General features: G+C 44.4%; 1 protein-coding gene across 1 annotated transcript in view; it reads left to right on the top strand.

Annotated features, from left to right (window-relative positions):
• Nucleotides 1-22,978, top strand: part of LOC141583996 (NBPF family member NBPF11-like) — a 37,343-nt gene that overhangs the window by 1,871 nt on the left and 12,494 nt on the right. The window contains exons 3-20 of the mRNA XM_074396207.1: nucleotides 548-690; nucleotides 1,297-1,381; nucleotides 2,015-2,157; nucleotides 3,563-3,665; nucleotides 4,885-5,099; nucleotides 6,158-6,230; nucleotides 7,098-7,309; nucleotides 8,573-8,624; nucleotides 9,322-9,494; nucleotides 10,152-10,352; nucleotides 12,396-12,590; nucleotides 14,041-14,092; nucleotides 14,785-14,957; nucleotides 15,619-15,747; nucleotides 17,785-17,985; nucleotides 19,416-19,467; nucleotides 20,166-20,338; nucleotides 20,999-21,235. Of these exons, the coding sequence (XP_074252308.1) occupies nucleotides 548-690; nucleotides 1,297-1,381; nucleotides 2,015-2,157; nucleotides 3,563-3,665; nucleotides 4,885-5,099; nucleotides 6,158-6,230; nucleotides 7,098-7,309; nucleotides 8,573-8,624; nucleotides 9,322-9,494; nucleotides 10,152-10,352; nucleotides 12,396-12,590; nucleotides 14,041-14,092; nucleotides 14,785-14,957; nucleotides 15,619-15,747; nucleotides 17,785-17,985; nucleotides 19,416-19,467; nucleotides 20,166-20,338; nucleotides 20,999-21,235 (2,612 nt within the window). The remainder of the gene's footprint in view (nucleotides 1-547; nucleotides 691-1,296; nucleotides 1,382-2,014; nucleotides 2,158-3,562; nucleotides 3,666-4,884; nucleotides 5,100-6,157; nucleotides 6,231-7,097; nucleotides 7,310-8,572; nucleotides 8,625-9,321; nucleotides 9,495-10,151; nucleotides 10,353-12,395; nucleotides 12,591-14,040; nucleotides 14,093-14,784; nucleotides 14,958-15,618; nucleotides 15,748-17,784; nucleotides 17,986-19,415; nucleotides 19,468-20,165; nucleotides 20,339-20,998; nucleotides 21,236-22,978) is intronic.

The raw sequence follows: 22,978 nt of genomic DNA, 5'->3' as shown, positions 1-22,978 counted from the left end.
TGGGAGAAGCAGGAGCTAAGCTGGGCCAGGACAAGGGCAGGCATTTCCATGGCAGGCACATTTCACACAAACACTCATAAAACAGAACAGTAATCATAGCAAGTTATGGGTTGCAGTTGTTTCTTGAGCTTTGTTTTCTCTTGTTAAAACAACTAATTGTTGAGTTGAAATCTGCATATAAAAAATTCATTAAAAGAAAATGAACCACCCAGCAGCATTTAATACACTCAAAATGATGAGTGATCACCGCCCATTTACTCTCAGTCAGATTGACCTCCGGACTGTCGGTTTAGGATGCTCAGGCGTCCTAACCGCCGTTGTTGCTGTTAAGGATTCTAAAGTGCTGTGGGGGGTGTTGATTAAGTTCTTAGCAACACTAGGTCAACAATTCCAGCTGTTGTCATCCCTCAGTCCTGACTAAACTTAGCTGATTTCACTAGTTATTGATCCATCATGTGCTTGGGTTTCTTCTCCCCAGTCCCTGTTTGAATTCCCCTGCCACAAATATCAGCATGGTGGTAACTGCTGCACATTTGTCCCATGACAGGGCAGAGATGGAAATCCAAGAAATCAACGAGGATTTGCAATTCCAGCTGGTAGAGAGCCAACTGCAGTTTGAAGAGCTCAAGGAGAAATTTCTTATAAGTCAAGCTACTGCCTACTCTCTGGCCAAGCGACTCAACACATACAGTAAGTTCTATAGAATCACCATCATGAAAGTGATGAATCAGCACCTGTCTTCTCCCTGAGATACTGAACAATCTCTTCATCAAAATTAATTTTATCCTTTCCTTAGCTCTAGAAAAAGAGGAATGGGTATTTTCACTTCATTGTGTTAAGGATGGAAAACAGAGGCACAACATAATTAGCAACTTTTCCACCAGAGAATCCATCAGTCCCATAGTCTGAAGAGCCTTTCCTACCCTATGAGATATCACTACTTCATGCCCTAGTAGAGTATTTGACAGGAACGCCTGCCCAGGTTGGGAAAGTGTCCCAGGACTCAGAGCCAGACCTTGGGGACTATGAATTCTGACTCTGCCTCATCCCAGGTGAATCATCCTGTCAAGTTACTCGATGTGTCAATGAGTTTCTTTTTCCCCATCTCTCAGTTGGAGAGTGTCAGATGCCAGCAAGTTGGGAGGTTGATAAGAAAAAATGAAAAAAGCCCTCACTACAATCTGGTACTTGGGATGCTTTTGTCCTTGGGATAGACACTGCCACCTGCCCTGCAGGCAGTGACCACACCAGCATGTCCAGCCTTCCACTGAGGCAGGCATGACTGTCTCTTCTCAGAGTGTGAAGAGGACAAAGACATCATAGACTCTGTGCTGAGGGATGAAGTGCAGTTCATAGAGGAGAAGCTGGCAGAGAAGCTCAGGTAAGCGGAGGAGCTCAGGTGAGCAGACGCTGTGGGTACAGGCAGGTGGGCAGGGGTGTGAATTCTGAAGTGCAGTGGTTCACCTGGGAGAAGCAGGAGCTAAGCTGGGCCAGGACAAGGGCAGGCATTTCCATGGCAGGCACATTTCACACAAACACTCATAAAACAGAGAACAGTAATCATAGCAAGTTATGGGTTGCACAATTGTTTCATGAGCTTTGTTTTCTCTTCTTAAAACAACTAATTGTTGAGTTGAAATCTGCATATCCAAACTTCATTAAAAGAAAATGAACCACCCAGCAGCATTTCATACACTCAAAATGGTGTGTGTTCACCGCCCATTTACTCTTAGTCAGAGTCACCTCCAAACTGACTGTTTAGGATGCTAAGGCATCCTAAATGCTGTTGTTGCTGTTAAGGATTCTGAAGTGCTGTGGGGTGTTGATTAAGTTCTTAGCAACACTAGGTCAACAATTCCAGCTGTTGTCATCCCTTAGTCCTGACTAAACCTAGTTGATTTCACTAGTTTTTGATCCATCATGTGCTTGGGTTTCTTCTCCCCAGTCCCTGTTTGAATTCTCCTGCCACAAACATCAGCATTTTCGTAACTGCCGCACATTTGTCCCATGACAGGGCAGAGATGGAAATCCAAGAAAGCAACAAATATTTGCACTTACAGCTCTCAGAGCGCCATCTGCAGTTTGAAGACCTGAAGGAGAAGTTTCTTATAAGTCAAGCTACTGCCTACTCTCTGGCCAAGCAACTCCACAAATACAGTAAGTTCTGTAGATTCACCACCACGAAAGTGATGAATCAGCACCTGCCTTCTCCCTGGGATACAAAACAGTCTCTTCAAAATTAATTTCATCCTTTCCTTAGTTCTAGTCAAACAGAAATGGGTATTTTCACTTCATTGTGTTAAGGATGGTAAACAGAGGCACAACGTATTTAGCAACTTTTCCACATTAGCAGTCCAATGTGTGGTCGGACTAGAGTTAAATTCCTGCTTACTGACCTCTGACACAGGCACAGAACCACTTGCTTTTCTCAGCAAGATGTGCAATCTTGTTTAAGAGAATGCTCTCTGTACCCTAGAAGATCCTGCAGACAAATAACTTCTAGTCTGTTGGTCTAAATGCCTGGAGCTAATGAACGGCCATTCGTTTAAGCTTCTTAGAGTTCCAATAGGCAAATCTCTCTTCAGGGAACCCCGAAGGAAACGTGGCAACAGTAGAGAGTACCTCTTTTAAGGAGCTTAAAGAGGAGACTGCTCTCAATAGTAACAGTGGCATCCATAAGTAACAGCATGAAGAGCAGGGAGCACACTGGGGAGAGGAAAGTCCTGCTTCCTGGGGCACAGGCTCTTTCTCTAAAGACGAAGAAAGACAGCACATAAGACCTTGGGGAGGTAGCAATGTTATGTGCAGAGCAGGGAGCCTAGGCCAGTCTCCTAGGCTCCATCCAAGTAGCCTATCTTCTCTGTGTCTCAGTTTCCTCATCTGTTCATTGCACATTATAATAATATCTACCTCTGTATGTTGCTGCAATGAATTACAGGACATGTTTCTTCTAAATCTCCTAGATTGATTCTTGGCACAGAGTAAACACTATCTATTAATTCTTCATCCTACTGTTTCTAATTTAATTCAAACTTTTTAGTATTTGGTCACATTTCTATGATGACCTCAGGGTCTTATGCCTCATATTTTATGCAATTATATTCAGATATGATATTTTAAATCCTTGACATATATATGCTTTAAATTCCCAGTACCAGGGAAGCCATGAGTCCCATAGTCCTAAGGCCTATACAGGATATCACCACTTCATACCCCAGGAGAGTGTTTGCCAGGAGACGCTGCCTGGCTTGGGAAAGTGTCCCAGAATTCAGAGCCAGACCCTGGGGGCTATGAATTCTGACTCTGCCTCATGCCAGGTGAATCATCCTATCAAGTTACTTGATGTGTCAATGAGTTTCTTTTTTCCCATCTCTCAGTTGAAGAATGTCAGATGCGAGCAATTTGGGAGGTTGATAAGGAAAAATGAAAAAAATCCCTCACTACAATCTGGTACTGGGGATGCTTTTGTCCTTGGGATAGACACTGCCACCTGCCCTGCAGGCAGTGACCACACCAGCATGTCCAGCCTTCCACTGAGGCAGGCATGACTGTCTCTTCTCAGAGTGTGAAGAGGACAAAGACATCATAGACTCTGTGCTGAGGGATGAAGTGCAGTTCATAGAGGAGAAGCTGGCAGAGAAGCTCAGGCAAGCTGAGGAGCTCAGGTGAGCAGACGCTGTGGGTACAGGCAGGTGGGCAGGAGTGTGATCTTTGAAGTGCAGCAGTTCAGCTGGGAGAAACAGGAGCTAAGCTGGTCCAGGACAAGGGCAGGCATTTCCATGGCAGGAACATTTCACACAAACACTCATAAAACAGAACAGTAATCTTAGCAAGTTACGGGTTGCAGTTGTTTCTTGAGCTTTGTTTTCTCTTCTTAAAACAGCTAATTGTTAAGTTGCAATTTGCATATCCAAAATTAATTAAAAGAAAATGAATCACCCAGCAGCATTTAATACACTCAAAATGGTGTGTGATCACCGTCCATTTACTCTTAGTCAGTCACCTCCTGAATGACTGCAGCAAGTCATTCGTTCAGTCAATATTGCCTTCTTGACCTGCCATTCCTTTCTTTTTTCATCTTTCTAAATCACCCCATCTGCACCTGGCCACATTTCTGTGCACAGCTCTGTTTCCCATCACTGCAAGATGCACTATGTGAATTTTCACATAGAAATATCCATGGCCAAAATGGGGAGCTAAAAGAACACCCCCTTGTCAGTGACTTAAGAATACAATGACTTCTGTTTACAGAAGAAATAAATGAATCAAAAATCACAAATGATCTTACAGGAGCCCTCTCCGATACAGAGGAAGCCATTGTATATATAAATACAACATATATGTATTTTATATATATATATATATATATATATATATATATTAATGGAGTCTCATTTCTGTTACCCAGGCGGTAGTGTAGTCACACAATCTCAGCTAACTGCAACCTCTGCTTCCAAGGTTCAAGCAAGTCTCCTGTCTCAGCGTCCCAAGTAGCTGGGACTACAGACATCCATCATCATGCCTGGCTAATTTTTGTATTTTTAGTAGAGACAGAGTTTCACCATGTTGGTTAGGCTGGGTTTGAATTCCTGACCTCAGTTGATGTGCTCGCCTCAGGCTCCCAAAGTGCTGCAATTACAGGTGTGAGCCACCATGCCCTGTCAAATATACATACATACATATATATATATATATATATATATATATATATATATATATATATGTATGTACATATATGTTGGACACAGGCATTTCCCCAAACGTGTTTTGACCTTCTGCTTGGAGGGCTCCTTGAGGACATTCTCACATAAACCTCCGTTGCAGTATTAGAACTGATCACTCATCACTTTCCGTTATTAAACATTCTCTGTTATCTCACCATAGGCAATATAAAGCCCTGGTCCACTCTCAGGCAAAAGAGCTGACCCAGTTACGGGAGAAGTTACGGGAAGGGAGAGATGCCTCCCGCTCACTGTATCAGCATCTGAAGGCCCTCCTCACTCCTGGTGACCCTGACAAGTCCCAGGATCAGCACCTCCAGGTGCAGCTGGCTGAGGGGCACAGGCTGGCAGAGCGTCTTGTCAACAAGCTCAGCCCAGGTAAAGTGGACACAGGCCCTGATGACACAGAGCCCCAGGCTTATAAAAGTCTCCAGACCTCCACACCTCTACAACGACACTTTCGTGGGTAGGCTTGCTTTCCACTAAGAATTTGTATCCATGACATGGCCAGGACTTCCTGGGCAAAACCAGAAATGGGTAATCCATGGGGTTGCAGGTCACAGGATTGCAAATGTCCCCTCGTGTCTTGCTGGAACATGGTCTTTGGGGCAAGAGGCAGCATCTGTCCAGTTTTAAAGGACAGGAAGGAGGCTGTGACAGGAGGCAGCTTGTTAAAGTAAAAAGAGCCCTGGACTAAGAATGAAGGTTCCCAGGCTCTGTCTTCAGCAATGTCTTTAGCAACTGTGAGGAACTGATTAATTTATCCTTCCTGAGTTCCTGTCTCTAAATCTGTAAAGGCAGACAAATTGTCTCTTGCATTCAAATGAGGGAACACTTATGACTATATTTCATGATGAGATAAAGCCCCTTGCAGTGTGGTGTTGGAGAAGGCACCTGATGTGGGGGCATTTGGTGGTAGGAAGTGGTCTAGACTGGAGCACTCCCCATGGAGAGAGTGTCCCTGGGTAGCACAGTGGAAGTCACTTGGAGAGCCCACGAAGTCCCCAATGTAAGTGGGACATGAAGTCCCCAGAGTATTGTGGCACAAGTTGGTTTGTACTGTCCTAAGAGAAAGATACAGGTTGTAATGCAAGCTGTGACAGGACACAGAGCCTGTGCCTGGGTATCAGAACAGTGGCAGGATTGAGGAGACAGCTGCTGAAGCTTAGAGAGAGGCTGGACGAGCCTCCAGTAATATGGGGAGCAAGAAGTCTTTTCAATATTTGGCCACATCTTGATGGTGACCCTCCAGGTCAGCAACACATTCCCTCATAAATCAGGAGAACATGCCAGGGCATGTTGTAGAGATAAACAGGAGAGTTTTCAGTACAATGCAGACCCATACATGGATGTTCATGTCTCAGTGCACATAGGGCTGACTGTGCTTCCAGTGGGTTAAGTGGGAAATATCTGAATAGATGCTTCTGTATTTGTAGAAAGTGATGAAGATGAAGATGAAGGTGTTACAGATGAGGAGGTCGAGAAAGTACAGGAATCACCTGCCCCCAGGTAACACTGAATAATCAGGAGCAGGTAATGGGTGGGAAAATATGGAAAAGATCTCAGAAAGAACACAGGTGGGTGAAGGTAGTCACAGATTGTAGATGCAGGATACAGACAGCTGCAGAGTGCACTGATTTCATGCACTCACCAACAAGGAAATAGCCGTGTTAACATGCTTGTCCATTGTCTTCATGGCACCTGTAAGCATGACCCTCGATATCCTCACTAGCCCTAGAGACTTCCTGCACACACACAGGAGACCTGTCCTCCCTTGTAGTGAAGCCAGGACGAGAGGGAAAGCCACTCTCCACATGGTTGTCCTTAGACTCTTGTTAGGAAAGATAAATAACAAAGAGACAACAAGCAGAGGAATTAGGAAGAACCTACCAAAGTTAAACACCAAGAAAAGTGCCCAGGAAAACTTTACATTTCACATCACAGTGTTAAAATTTAAAAAAAAAAAATCTACAAGGCACACCATTTCCGGAGTCTACCAAGGCTCAGACAACCTGTATTCCCTTGGCCACAGCGTGTTAAATACAACCCAGCTTAGACACACGGTGTGGCAGCTGTTTTTGGTTCTGTTTGAGTGCTGTGAAGACTGTACCATACAGAAGCAGCTGAGCCTCTGCCTTCCTTAGCTCCTGCCTGTCCAGTACAATGAACATCAGCTGCTCTCTTCTGCTCTGGTTCCCAAGGCAGCCATGCTCTGTTGCAGATAGAGGAGGATTTCCTGTTCTGTCTTAAATGGAACCTCCCCTTTGCTTTCTGGGACCACTACCTTATGCCTCCCGTCACAACCAGCTGGGAACTCCTGGGGTCCAATCCCTCTTGGTTTAATCTTTGCCATCTCTATCCTACCTGGCTCATCAGAGGGGTGCAGAAGGCTGAGGAAAAGGAAGTCCCTCAGGACTCACTGGAGGAATGTGCTGTCCCTCGTCCAAACAGCCATGGCGCTTCTGCATCCAACCAGCCTCACAGGAGCGCCACAGTCACATTTGAGGGAGACAAAGTCGACCCTGCTTTGTTTGTAGACAGTGAATGCTCTCAGGATGAAGGGGAGGAAACTTCAAACATTCTCCCAGGTAGCCTCTATATTCTTTGTCCCTCATACCTCTGTCTAGGCTAAGGAAGATCAATTCTGAGGACAGGCTGTATACAACCCTATTGATTTGAATCAGAAACTAGGATGAAGCTGGGGGCAGTGGCTCACATCCGTAATTTCAGCACTTTGGGAGGCCCAGGTTGATGGATTACTTGAGTTCAAGAGTTCAAGATGAGCTTGGGAAATGTGGTGAAATCCATCTTTACAATGAATCTAAAAAATTACCCAGGCAAGATGGTTCTCACTTGTAGTCTCAACTAATCTGGAGCCTGAGGTAGGAGAACCATGTGTGCACAGAAAGTTGAGGCTGCAGTGAGTCATGATTGCACCACTGCACTCCACCCTGGGTGACAGAGAGAGACCCTGTCTCAAAAATAAAAGAAGGAAAGAAGGAAAGAAGGAAGGAAGGAAGGAAGGAAGTAGGTACAGAGAGAAGGAGGGGGAGGGATGGAAGGAAGTGAAAGAGAAAAGAGGGAGGGAAGGAGGAAGCACTAGGATGGAATATTTAATATAAATACAAGAGGGTCAGATAGCTTTCCAATTCTCTCTGGCCCCAATATCAGGTAAGTGGACCATAGGCAGGTGGGACAACTTCATAGCCACCTGTGTACAGAAGGTGTACAGAAGTAATCTGTCGTGCTGCCTAGCTCGGTTCCTATGTCTCTTGCCACCTGTAATGATGTAATTTGTGCCCCTGCACGATGTCCATGGAGTTTTTATGCTTGTCCAAGGCCACTGTCAAAGACAGCCTTGCCTACATATCTAAAGATGTTGTTTCCCTGATGTCATTCTTCTCAGCCTCAGTCTTGGTCTCCTTTGAGTCACCTTGTCTTAGCTAGGCAGTCACCCTGCTACCAGGAGAAATATAAATTGCTCTAAGAATTCATCGACCAGAATATATAGTGAGATAAATCAGTATTGCAGCAACACTTCTGAAGAATAGTTAGGGCCCTTTTTAAAGATCATGGGGAAAAAGTTTTCTTTAATTGTTTGCACAGAGTTAGGTCAGAGGATATGTGAATAAGATCTATTAGATGAGGGAAATTCTGTCCCATGGGTCTGGAAAGCAGGCTCATCTACTTCTGAAAACACTTGATCTAGACCACACTAGAATCTTCCTGTCAGAATATCACATTCTTACACTGAGGATATCGATGTCTCTGTGCTATGACTGGACACTGATTTGGTCTTGTGTGAAGTGGGATTTGCTTACTGTGACCTGCTCTTCTGAATTTCTTTACAGGAAATCAAAAGGATCATGAGAAAGAGGAAGGGAAAGCACCAGTGCCCCCCAGGTAACTGTGGATTTGTGGGCTGTTAGCTCAATAGTGACACCTGGAGACCAGGGATCCAGGAGAAAATTGGATGGGAAGTGATGAACAGAGCAATCTCATCCTTCCATCAAACTGCAAAGTACCCCTTTAAAAATGTTGTCTTTATTGTGGTAGTTAAATAGGTTTCAATTTCTTAATCCCTCTCAAGCATAGGAACCCACAATCAGTTAAGCCAGGTGAACTGACCAAGCTCAGGGATTTCCTGATCTCACCTCATGTCTGCCTCTTTGGCATTACCATGTTTGCAAGTATTTCATAGAAGGAAAGGGAATGAAAATAGCTCATGTCATGCTCCTAGTTTTGATACCAAGTGATGTTGAGGATAAAGAAACTATTTCTGTGAAGATTCAAGAACCTGTATTCAATTGGCCTCTGATGCTAGTTTCAACGAAATGTATGCAGAAGTGCTGAATGCACTGTGTCCTGGCAGTTTTGCACTGGGATCCCTCCATTTACTTCCTTTACAGCTCATTGTCTTCCCAGGGCACTGAGCACCTGCCGCTCTGTCTCCTGCTTGAGATAGGGAAGAATGATTGTGTCTCTCTGAGGGCACTGTACTTGGCTTCCTCTGGCCTCTCCTGTGGTCCTCCCTATGGAACCAGTTGTGTGCAGTGGTTTTGGTCCTGTCAGTGTTTATCTTTTGTCTTCTTTACTCCAGGCTGAGCCAGGAGCTTCCAGAGGTAAAGGACCAGGAAGTCCCAGAGGATTCCTTTGAAGAAATTTACTTGACTCCTTCAGTTCAACGTGACCTGTCTGACTGTCACCAGCCTTATAGCGGCATCTTGTCCACATTGGATGATCAGCTCACATGCTCTGCTCTGGATGTAGCCTGTGAGTACTCCAGCCTGAAGGTCACAAAGCTTCAGTGTCTTCCCACGTTTTCTTTCTGCACCTTGTGCTGCTGAGACAGGCTGTCAATGCAGGCAGGCCATCTACACTGAGCCTGTTTTCAATCTGGCTCTGGGATCCAGCTATGATGTACATCCAGAGGATGAAACTTCCTCTACTCCTGTCCCAAGTGACTCCTCTGTCACCTGGCTCTTTCTTACAACAGTAGGCTGTGGGCATGAAAGCTGGAAAGAGGTTAGGCCTTTTAGCAAGTTCTTGCACGCAGTAGTTCATCTAGATACATTTGCACAACAAATCTACTTCTTTAAGATTTAGAATCTCTCCTTTCTGAAATTATGTTATTAACTACATGCCTTCGATAGGGCAATTATCTCTTCTCTGGCCAACCACACATGCAGGCAGTTTTGCACAACTATTTCACTGCAGGGACACCATAGCCCTGGAACCGTAGCCCGTGTCAGCTTCCCCAGGCACAGACAGCAAAGGTGACGTCACCTGCATTTACATGATGTCTGTCTGTGTGGTCTGGGTCACTCGATTACTTTTGTGAGTAGGAGGGACAGCAAAGATGGGTGTTCTGCATGCATTTAACAATGGGAAAACTGAGATTGTTTCTACTGAAGCCCCTTCTCCTTTCAGCTCCCACCCACGAGACCTGTCCCCAAGGGACTTGCAGTGGACACTTGAGCTACTACCTGTCAGAGGGGCAGACTTCACAGACACAGCCGGAGTCAAACACCTTGGTGCCCAATTGTCTCGGGCTACAGCTGGATCAGGGGTTCGACTGTGGGAATGGCTTAGCCAGGCGGGGCCTTTCCTCCACCACCTGCAACTTTACAGGTAATGCTTTTTCTGGGACACTATGTACCTCTCAAGGTAGGGAAGGAAAGGGGATAAGAAGCTCTAATCCAGGTATTGGTCATCTTGGTGCTATATGTGAAGGAGAGAATGGGGCCTCTCCGTGCTCACTCAGGGTCAAGTTGAAATCCAGAATGCTCCAACCCAGTGAGGTGAGCAAGAGCCTGGGCCTTAGGACAAACTCTGCTCTCAGGTCCTGTGTTTGCCTCTTTCTGGTTGTTCATTTTGGCCTAAGAATTTGTCTTTTGGGGATATAAGTCTCTGTTTCCTCATGAGAGCTACCTAAAAAATAGTATCTACCTGTAATAATTTTTGAGCATATTATTATAATTTCCAAAGGGCCTGATTCAATAACGATTGCTGCATAAACCTGTAAATAGCTGTTATCTAATCCGCTTGTCTTTCTGCCTAATTTACATATAGAAAGTGACTTCACAGACTATGCCTTCTCTGAGGTAGAGCAAATGTGACACTGTCTGTTTTATAGAGACCCCTCTTCCCTTCGTTTCTCACACATACTCCTCTGCCAGTTTTCTTCCTCTTCTTCAGTGATAACCTATGAGGTACACTCAGTAACAGTGTAAATCCTGGGCCTACGAGTAAGTCTCGTAACACGTGCAGCTACTACTTCTCCCCTTTTTTTTTTTTTTTTTTTTTTGATTCTTTTTGAAAACAAGGGCAACTTTCACACGGAAAGTATTCACATCAGTCTCTTTTATGAAAATCCATTTAGTTAATCATCTCCACTCATGTCCACAGCCATGTCCTCAGTTTCCATTTCACAGGGATTCATTTGGGCTCAGATTTCCTTAAAAAGCTGGGTCATGTTCATTCTCACTCTCCATCCCAGTCAGTATCACCTCCTGGAGCCCCTGGGGCTGCCTGCTGCTCAACTGTCAGGTGATGTCCTCAGCTGAAGAATGAGGGGACCCCTGTCCTCAGGAGGAGGGAAGGTCACATCTGATATTGAACACCATCTGGGTCCATGAAGAGGACACACGGCTGGTGCTCAGAGGTTGTTGGGAGTTGTGCTGTCCTTTACACATGCCATGATAACTTATTGAAACTGATTTCTTCCCACTGGAATCTCCTTTGCTTCTCTAAGGATTCTCACATCCCCAGCCAAGACTCACCCAACTGACTCACACAAACTCTCTCTTACTCACATTCCCTGGAGTCCAGAACCTGAATCAGGCTCCAAGTGCGAAGACAGAGTGAATGCTTTTGTCTCATTGATATTTTCCTTCAGCTGTGATTTCTCCTGCTTTCTAATAGGTGATTTGTTTCTCCCACACCTTTTCTTCCTCATTATTTTCATGCTTCTATTTTTTTTTCAATTTCAATAAACCAGAATAGTGATTATAATGTTCCATTCAATAGCTCACACATTCCTGTATAATACATTTCCATTGGATTATGTACAGATGTATAAATTGATGTCATTTATCAAAAATATTATATGTATTTGGTGTGCATGCTATATAGGGTGTATATGCATATGTAATAGGCCTTATAATGATGCAAGTTTTTTAAATTCTCCAGGTTTAGGCTTCCCCAGTTCTTTTCTCTAATCAGCTGCTATAACCTCTGTCTGGTCTTACCTTTGTGTCCCATGGGCTGCCACCCTGCCAGACACTTCCATCCCCATCTCCTGTTGGAACTCAGCTATGATTTTACTTTCACTTTTATAATATCTTCTCTCCCCAAAGCACAGACTACATACAAGGGGGTTTCCTTGCTTTTGCCTTATCTAACCGGATGCTATTTGTGTTTTTTAATGCTGTATTTCTTTAAGATTTTTGTGAATCAGGAGTGCCTTGGCCTCCTGACAGACTTGTCCTTACTGAGTAATGGAAGAAAGATCAACAAAAAGAAAATATTAAAGTCACTCTATTGGCTTCCCTCACACTTTGGACTTTCTTGTCCAAGGCCACATTCCTGACTTGACATCCGCTGGGTGGAAGAGAAAGTCACAGTAAGATCATGGATGCCACTGGATGCCATTGGCTGTCGTTTTGTTTTCAGAACTGGTTTTAGAGCCCTCCGTTGGGATGGAGAACCCTCCGCAGCTGGAAGATGATGCACTCGAAGGCTCATCCACACAATGGCGTCAAGTCACTGGCCACACTCATGCCTCAGGTGTTTGGAAACCCAAGATGATTCAAAGAAAACTCCGGTCCAGCAAGTGGACTCCCTATTCTTCACGCTTAGGGTGCAGAGGTAATCAGATCTATGACTCTTAGCTGCACTCTCTTCTTATTTCTCTCTGTCTGTGGTGACACCTCATTCTCCCACTGCCTTTTCTCTTCCATTTTTTCTCTCTAACGCCTGCTGTAACCTCTGTCTGGTCCTAACTCTGTGTCCCGTCGTCTCCCTCCCTGTGAGGCCTTTTCTGTCGCCATTTCCTCATTGCTCTCTGAACTCTGCTCTACTCCTTATTCTGCTGTCTTGAGAGTACCTCTCACGGCCACAGGAGAGCCAGACCTCCTTGTCCTCATCCTCATGCAAATTTTAAGCTGCTGAACATGGGTTTCTTTGACTGGAATTGCACAGTCCCCTGAGAAATTTACCTTTCCATCCAGCATCCCCAACTTTGTTGTCTCTTTCTGCAGGGAGCATTGCCTTAATGTATCATTTACACATAGATTTTCCTCTTGAGACAGCTTTGGAGCAACAGAATTAAGTTAACCCTTAATTGTCTCTTGTTCCTCTCAATGAGAAGTGTCAAAACTTAGCATGAAGAGCCCCACTTAGAAAACAAAATTAGAAACTGCGTCTCAGGTGTGAGTTCTCTATTCCCTGAAATCAGATTTGTCTTCAGCTCCAGATGTGCAGCCTGTGCCAAGGTGGATGCAGTTGCCAGGGACTTGATGTTCTCACCTCATGAACTCATTTGAGCGGACATTAGGGAGGGAGAGAGTTCTAGGATGGAATATTTAATACAGATGTTGGTGGGTCAGAGAGCTTTCCACTTCTTCCTGGCCCCAGTTTCAGGTTACTGGACCACAGGCAGGTGGGACAAATTCATAGCCACCTGTGTTCAGGAGCTGTACAGGAGGTGTCTGTGAGGCCTCCTAGCTTGGTTCCTATGTCTTTTGTCACCTGTAATGATGTAATTTGTGCCCCTTCACAATATCCATGGGATTTCTCTGCTTACCTAAGGCCACTATCGAAGACAGCCTTGCCCACATATGTAACAATGTTGTTTCCCTGCTATCATTCTTCTCTGCCTGTCTTAGTCTCCTTTGAGTCAGCCTGTTTTAGCTAGGCAGTCACCTTAATACCAGGAGAAATATAAGTTTCTCTAACAATTGATCATCCAGGATATGTGACCAGATAAATCAGTATTGCAACAACATTTCTGATGAGTAATTAGGGTCGTGTTTCAAGATCATGAGGGGAAAGTTTTGTTTGTTTGCACAGACTTAAGTCAGAGGATATGTGATTAAGATGTATATTAGATGAGGAAGATTCTGTCCAATGGATCTAGAAAGCAGGCTCATCTACTTTGGACAAGACTTGATCTAGAGCACATTAGAATCTTCCTGTCAGAATATCACATTCTTACACTGAGGATATTGATGTCTCTGTGCTATGACTGGACACTGATTTGGTCTTGTGTGAAGTGTAATTTGCTTACTGTGACCTGCTCTTCTGAATTTCTTTACAGGAAATCAAAAGGATCATGGGGAAGAGGAAGGGAAAGCGCCAGTGGCCCCCAGGTAACTGTAGATTTGTGGGCTGTTAGCTCGATAGTGACACCTGGAGACCAGGGATCCAGGAGAAAATCGAATGGGGAGTGATGAATAGAACAATCTCATCCATTCATCCAACTGCAAATTACCCCTTTAACAATGTTGTCTTCTTTATTGTGGTACTTAAATAAGTTTCAATTTCTTAATCCCTCTCAAGCATAGAAACCCACAATCAACTGATCCAGGTGAACTGAGCAAACTCAGGGATTTCCTGATCTCACCTGATGTCTGCCTCTTTGGCATTATCATGTTTGCAAGTGTTTGATAGAAGGAAAGGGAATGAAAATAGCTCATGTCATGCTCACAGTTTTGAGGACAAGTGATGTTGAGGATAAAAAAACTCTTTCTGAGAAGCTTCAAGAACCTGTATTCAATTGGCCTCTGATGCTAGTTTCAACAAAATGTATGCAAAAGTGCTGAATGCAGTGTGTCCTGGCAGTTTCCCACAGGGATCCCTCCATCTCCTTCCTCCTCAGCTCATTGTCTGCCCAGGGCACTGAGTACTTGCCGCTCTGTCTCTTGCTTGAGACAGGGAAGGATGGTTATGAGGGCACTGTATTGGCTTCCTCTGGCCTCTCCTGTGCTCCTCCCCATGGAATCAGCTCGGTGCAGTGGTTTTGTTCCTCTTTAGTTTTTATCTTTTGTCTTCTTTACTCCAGGCTGAGCCAGGAGCTTCCAGAGGTAGAGGAGCAGGAAGTCCCGGAGGACTCCTTGGATGAAATTTGCTTGACTCCTTCAGTTCAACATGACCTGTCTGACTGCCACCAGCCTTATAGCGGCACCTTGTCCTCATTGGATGATCAGCTCACATGCTCTGTTCTGGATGTAACCTGTGAGTACTCCAGCCTGAAGGTCACAAAGCTTCAGTGTCTTCCCACATGTTTTCTTTCTGCACCTTGTGCTGCAGAGACAGGCTTTCAATGCAGGCAGGCCATCTACACTGAGCCTGTTTTCAATCTGGCTCTAGGATCAAGCAATGATCACGTACACCCAGAGGGTGAAACTTCCTCTACTCCTGTCCCAATTTACTCCTCTGTCACCTGGCTCTTTCTTACAACAGCAGGCAGTGGGCATGAAAGCTTGAAAGGGGTTAGGGCTTTTAGCAAGTTCTTGCAGACAGTAGTTCATTTAGATATATTAGCACAACAAACCTATTTCTTTAAGATCTGGAATCTCTCCTTTCAGAAATTATGTTGTTAACTACATGCCTTCAATAGGACAATTATCTCTTCTTTGGCCATGCATACATGCAGGCATTTTGCACAACTATTTCACTTCAGGGACACCCTAGCCCTGGAACCACAGCCCCTTTCAGTGTCCCCAGGCACAGACAGGGAAGGCGACATCGCCTGCATTTACGTGATGTTTGTCTGTTTGGTCTGGGTCACTGGAAGGCTTTAGTGAGAAGCAGGGACAGCAAAGATGGGTGTTCTGGTTTGCATTTAACAATGTAAAAACTGAGACTGTTCCTACTAAAGCCCTTCTCCTTTCAGCTCCTACCCAGGATACCTGTCCTCAAGGGTCTTGCAGTGAAGACTTGATCTATTACCTGTCAGAGGTACAGGTTTCACAGACACAGTTGGAGCCAAGTACCCTGGAGCCCAATTGTCTGCCCTTTCAAGGTAGGGAAGGAAAGGGAATAGGAACATCGAATCCAAGTCTTGGTGCTCACAGTGCTATGTATGGAAGAGAGAATGGGGCCTATCCAGGCTCACTCAGGGTCAAGTTGAAATCCAGAATGCTCCAACCCATGAGGTGAGCAAGAGCCTGGGGCCTAGGACAAAATCTGCTCTCAGGTCCTGGGTTTGCCTTTCAGGTTGTTCATTTCTGCCTAAGAATTTGTCTTTTGGGGAGGTAAATCTCTGTTTTCTCATCAGAGCTACCTAAAATACAGCATCTACCTGTAATTATTGTTGGGAATATTAATTATTAAAATTTCCAAAGGGCCTGATTCAATAACAATTGTTTAATAATCATATAAATAGCTGTTATCTAATCCCCTTGTCTTTCTGCCTAATTTACATTTAGAAAATAACTTCACAGACTATGCCTTCTCTGAGGTAGAGCAATTGTGACACTCTCTGTTTTCTAGAGACCCCTCTTCCCTTCTTTTCTCACACATACTCCTATGCCAGTTTTCTTCCTTTTCTTCCCTATCCCTCATGAAGCCAAATCTCCACTATCAGGCACTTTCAGTGACAATCTGTGAGACACATTCAGTAACAGTGTAAATCCTGAGCCCAGGAGTCAGTCTCATGACATGTCTAGCTCTTTCTTCTCTCTATGTTCTGCTCTTTTTGAAAACAAAGGGCTGCTTTCACACAGAAAGTATTCACATCAGTCTATTTTATGAAAATCCATTTAGTTCATTTTCACCACTCATGTCTACAAACATGTCCTCAATATCCATCTCACAGAAACCACTTCTGATCAGATTTCCTTAAAGACCTGGGTCATGTTCATTCTCACTCTCCATCACACTCAATATCACCTTCTGGAGCCTTTGGGGCTTCCTGCTACTCATCTGTCAGTGGATGTCCATAGCTAAAGAATGAGGAGACCCCTGTCCGCAGGAGGAGGGTTGGTCACATGAAATAACAAGCATTATCTGGGTCCCTGGAGAGGATACATGGATGATGCTCAGCAGTTGTCGGGAGATGCACAGTCCCTTACAGGTGCCATGATAACTTATTTAAACTGATTTTTTCCCGCTGGAATCTTTTTTACTTCTCTAAGGATTCTCAAATCCCCAGCCAAGACTCACCCAACTGGCTCACACAAACTCTCTCTTACTCATATTCCCTGGAGTCCAAAGCCTGAATCAGGCTCCAGGTGAGAGGGCAGAGTGAATGCTTTTGTCTCATTCATATTTTCCTTGAGCTTGTGATTTCTCCTGCTTTCTGATAGGTCATTTGTTTCTCCCACACCTGTTCTTCCTCATTGTTCTCATGCTTCTAATTTTTTTTTCCAATTTCAATAAACTGGAAGAGTGATTATGTTATATTCAATATCCCCCAAATCCCTGTATAATATGTTTTCATTAGATTATGTACAGATACATAAATTGATGACATTTGTCACATACATTATGTATATTTGGTGTGTATGCTACATAGGATGTATATATATATATGCAATGGACCTTAAAATGAGGCAAGTTTTGTAAATTCTCCAGGTTTAGTCTTCCCCGGTTCTTTTCTCTCATCAACTGCTGTAACCTCTGTCTGGTCTGACTTCTGTGTCCCATGGGCTGCCACCCTGCCAGGCCCTTCCATTCCCATCTCCTGTTGGAACTCAACTATGATTTAACTTTCACTATTATAATCTCTTCCCTCCCCAAAGCACAGACTATATACAGGGGGGTTTCCTTGCTTTTGCCTTATCTGCCTATATACTATTTGTGTTTTTTAATGCTATATTTCTTGAATATTTTTGTGAATCAGGAGAGCCTTGGCCTCCTGACAAACTTGTCCTTACTGAGTAATGGAAGAAAGATCAACAAAAAGAAAATATTAAAGTCACTCTATAGGATTCGCCTCACAATTTGGACTTTCTTGTCCAAGGCCACATTCCTGATTTGACATACATTGCATGAAAGAGAAAGTCACAGTAAGATCATGGATGCCAGTGGATGCCATGGGCTGTGGTTTTGTTTTCAGAACTGGTTTTAGAGCCCTCCGTTGGGATGAAGAACCCTCCGCAGCTGGAAGATGATGCACTCGAAGGGTCAGCGGACAACACTCAAGGGCATCAAGTCACTGGCCACATTCATGCCTCAAGTGTTTTGAAACCCAAGATGATTAAAAGAAAACTCCGGTTCAGCAAATGGATTCCCTGGCCTTCACGCTTAGGGTGCAGAGGTAATCACGTCTGTGACTCTTAGCTGCACTCACTTCTTATTTCTCTCAGTCTGTGGTGACAGCTCATTCTCCCACTGCTTTTTCTCTTCCATTTGTTCTCTCCAGCGCCTGCTGTAACCTCTGTCTGGTCTTAACTCTGTGACCCACGGTCTCCCTCCTTGTGCAGCCTTTTCTGTCCCCATTTCCTCATGGCTCTCTGAACTCTGCTCTATTCCTTATTCTGCTGTCTTGAGAGTCCCTCTCATGGCCACAGGAGAGCCAGACCTCCTTGTCCTCATCCACATGCAGATTTTAAGCTGCTGAACATGGGTTTCTTTGACTGGAATTGCACACTCTCCTGGGAAATTTACCTTTCCATCCAGCATCCCCAACTCCGTTGTCTCTTTCTGCACGGAACATTGCCTTAATGCATCACACATAGGTTTTCCTCTTGAGATAGCTTTGGAGCAAAAGAACTAAGTTAACCCTTAATTGTCTCTTGTTCCTCTCAATGAGAAGTGTCAAAACTTAGCATGAAGAGCCCCACTTAGAAAACAATATTAGAACCTGCATCTCAGGTGTCAGTTCCCTATCACCCTGAAATCAGATTTGTCTTCAGCTCCAGATTTGCAGCTTGCGACAAGGTCGATGGAGTTGCCAGGGACTTGGTGTTCTCACCTTATGGACTCATTTGAGCTGACATTAGGGAGTAAGGGAGTTCTAGGATGGAATATTTAATACAGATGTTGGTGGGTCAGAGAGCTTTCCACTTCTCCCTGGCCCCAATATCAGGTTACTGGACCACAGGCATAGCCACCTGTGTTCAGTAGCTGTATAGGAGGTGTCTGTGAGGCCTCCTAGCTTGGTTCCTGTGACTCTTGTCACCTGGAATGATGTAATTTGTGCCCCTTCACAATGTCCATGGGGTTTTGTGTTTGCCCAACACCACTGGCAAACTTGCCTATGTATTTGAAGATGTTGTTCCCCTATTTTACTCTTCTCGGCCTCAGTTTTGTTGTTCTTTCACTCAGCTTGTCTTAGCTATGCAGTTACCTTGATACCAGGAGAAATATAAATATAAATGTCTCTAACAATTCTTCAACCAGGATATATGATGAGATAAATCAGTATTGCAGCAACACTTCTGAGGAGTAGATAGGGCCATTTTTAAAGATCATGGGGGAAAATTTTTGTTTGTTTACACAGACTTCAGTCAGAGGATATGTGATTAAGATCTATCAGATGAGGGAGATTCTGCCCCATGGGTCTGGAAAGCAGGCTCTTCTACTTCTGACAAGACTTGATCTAGAGTGCATTAGGAGCTTCCTGTCAGAATATCACATTCTTACACTCAGGATATTGATGTCTCTGTGCTATGACTGGATACTGATTTGGTCTTGTGTGAAGTGTGATTTGCTTACTGTGACCTGCTCTTCTGAATTTCCTTACAGGAAATCAAAAGGATCATGAGAAAGAGGAAGGGAAAGCACCAGTGTCCCCCAGGTAACTGTGGATTTGTGGACTGTTAGCTCAATAGTGACACCTGAAGACCAGGGATCCAGGAGGAAATCGGATGGGAAGTGATGAATAGAGCAATCTCATCCATCCATCCAACTGCAAATTACCCCTTTAACAATATTGTCTCCTTTATTGTGGTAGTTAAATGGGTTTCAATTTCTTAATCCCTCTCAAGCATAGAAATCCACATCAGTTGAGCCAGGTGAACTGAACAAGCTCAGGGATTTCCTGATCTTACCTCATGTCTGCCTCTTTGGCATTATCATGTTTGCAAGTATTTGATAGAAGGAAAGGGCATAAAAATAGCTCCTGTCATGCTCCCAGTTTCAAGAAAAGTGATGTTGAGTCTAAATGAACTCTTTCTGTGAAGCTTCTAGTACCTGTATTCAATTGACCTCTGATGCTAGTTTCAACAAAATGTATGCAGAAGTGCTGACTGCACTGTGTCCTGGCAGTTTTGCACAGGGATCCCTCCATTTCCTTCCTTTACAGCTCATTGTCTGCCCAGGGCACTGAGCACCTGCCGCTCTGTCTCCTGCTTGAGATAGGGAAGAATGATTGTGTCTCTCTGAGGGCACTGTACTTGGCTTCCTCTGGCCTCTTCTGTGGTCCTCCCTATGGAACCAGTTGGGTGCAGTGGTTTTGGTCCTGTCAGTTTTTATCTTTTGTCTTCTTTACTCCAGGCTGAGCCAGGAGCTTCCAGAGGTAAAGGACCAGGAAGTCCCAGAGGACTCCTTGGAGGAAATTTGCTTGACTCCTTCAGTTCAACGTGACCTGTCTGACTGCCACCAGCCTTATAGCAGCACCTTGTCCTCATTGGATGATCAGCTCACATGCTCTGCTCTGGATGTAGCCTGTGAGTACTCCAGCCTGAAGGTCACAAATCTTCAGTGTCTTCCCACATGTTTTCTTTCTGCAACTTGTGCTGCTGAGACAGGCTGTCAATGCAGGAAGGCCATCTACACTGAGCCTGTTTTCAATCTGGCTCTGGGATCCAGCTATGATCATGTACATCCAGAGGGTGAAACTTCCTCTACTCCTGTCCCAAGTGACTCCTCTGTCACCTGGCTCTTTCTTAGAACAGCAGGCTGTGGGCATGAAAGCTGGAAAGGGGTTAGGCCTTTTACCAAGTTCTTGCCCACAGTAGCTCATCTAAATATATTTGCACAACAAACCTAATTCTTTAGATCTGGAATCTCTCCTTTCTGAAATTATGTTGATAACTACATGCCTTCAACACTGCCGTTATCTCTTCTCTGGCCACCCACACATGCAGGCAGTTTTGCACAACTATTTCACTTCAGGAACACCCTAGCCCTGGAACCGCAGCCCATGTCAGCTTCCTCAGAAACAGACAGAAAAGGTGACATTGCCTGCATTTACATGATGTCTGTCTGTGTGGCCTAGGTCACTGAAAGATTTTAGTGAGAAGCAGGAACAGCAGGGATGGGTGTTTGGGAGCACTTAACAAAGGGAAAACTGAGACTGTTGCTACTGAAGCCCCTTCTCCTTTTAGCTCCCATTCAGGAGACCTGTCCCCAAGGGACTTGCAGTGGAGACTTGAGCTACTTCCTGTCAGAGGTGCAGGCTTCACAGACACAGCTGGAACAAAGTACCCAGGTGCCCATTTCTCTGGGACCACAGCTGGATCAAGGGTTCAACTGTGGGAATAGCTTAGCCAGGTGGGACCTTTCCTCCACCACCTGCGACTTCACAGCTGATGCTGATTCTGGGACCCAATGTCCCTTTCAAGGTACGAAAGGAAACGGGGTATGAAGCTCTAATCCAGGTTTTGGTGGTATTCGTGCTATGGGTGGAGTAGGGAATGGGGCCTCTCCAGGCTCACTGAGGGTCAAGTTGAAATCTATGATGCTCCAACCCGGTGAGGTGAGAAAGAGCCTGGGGCTTAGGACAAAGTCTGCTCTCAGGTCCTGGGTTTGCCACTTTCTGGTTGTTCACTTTGTCCAAAGATTTTGTCTTTTGGGGATGTACATCTCTGTTTCCACATCGGAGCTACCTAAAAAAATAGTATCTACCTGTAATCATTGCTGAGAGTGTTAATTATTATAATTTCCACGCAGCCCAATTCAATAACAATTGGTTGATAAACCTATAAATAGCTGTTATCTAATCCACTGGTCTTTCTGCCAAATTTACATTTAGTAAGTGACATCACAGACTATGCCTTCTCTGAGGTAGAGCAATTTTGACGCTCTCTGTGTTCTAGAGACCCCTCTTCCCTTCGTTTCTCACACATACTCCTCTGCCAGTTTTCTTCCTCTTCTTCCCCATTCCTCATGAAGCCAAATCTCCACTATCAGGCACTTTCAGTGACAACCTATGAGGCACATTCAGTAACAGTGTAGATCTTGGGTCCACAAGTCAGTCTCATGACATACCCAGCCCCTTTTTCTCCTTTTTTTTTCTTTCTTTTTTTTTTTTTTTTTTTTTTTTTGTCTTTTCACACAGAAAGTATTCACATCAGTCTCTTTTAGGAATATCCATTTAGTTCGTCATCTCCACTCATGTCCACAGCCATGGCCTCAGTTTCCTGCTCACAGGGATCCACTTGGGCTCAGATTTCCTTAAAACCCTGGGTCATGTTCATTCTCACTCTCTATCCCAGTCAGTATCACCTCCTAGAGCCCCTGGAGCTGCCTGCTGCTCAACTGTCAGGTGATGTCCTCAGCTGAAGAATGAGGGGACCCCTGTCCTCAGGAGGAGGAAAGGTCGTTTGAGATATTGAGCACCATCTGGGTCCATGGAGAGGATACATGGATGGTGCTCAGAGGTTGTTGGGAGATGCACAGCTCCTTACACGTGCTGTGATAATTTATTGAAACTGATTTCTTTCCGCTGGAATCTCCTTTGCTTCTCTATGGATTCTCATAATCCCAGCCAAGACTCACCCAACTGACTCACACAAACTCTCTCTTACTCACGTTCCCTGAAGTCCAGAGCCTGAATCAGGCTCCAGGTGAGAGTACAGAGTGAATGCTTTTGTCTCATTCATATTTTCCTTCAGCTGGTGATTTCTCTTGCTTTCTAATAGGTGATTTGTTTCTCCCACACCTTTTCTTCCTCATTATTTTCATGCTTCTACTCTTTTTCCAATTTTAATAAACCAGAATAGTGATTATAATGTTACATTCAATATCTCTCAGATTCCTGTTTAATACGTTTTCATTGGATTATGTACAGATATATTACATTGATGTCATTTTTCACATATATGTATTTGGTGTGAATGCTACATAGGGTGTATATGTATATGCAATAGGTCTTATGTACTTGGAAGCTATTTGTGTTTTCTTATCCTGTGTTTCTTGAATATTTTTGTGAATCAGGAGTGCCTTGGCCTCCTGACAAACTTGTCCTTACTGCGTAATGGAAGAAAGATCAACAAAGAAAATATTAAAGTCACTCTATTGGTTTCCCCTCACACATTGGACTTTCTTGTCCAATTCCACATTCCTGATTTGACATCCTTTGGGTG

The sequence above is a fragment of the Saimiri boliviensis genome, chromosome 3 (genome assembly GCF_048565385.1).
Source record: "Saimiri boliviensis isolate mSaiBol1 chromosome 3, mSaiBol1.pri, whole genome shotgun sequence".
NCBI lineage: Eukaryota > Metazoa > Chordata > Mammalia > Primates > Cebidae > Saimiri > Saimiri boliviensis.
This window is presented reverse-complemented; position numbering and strand designations above follow the sequence as displayed.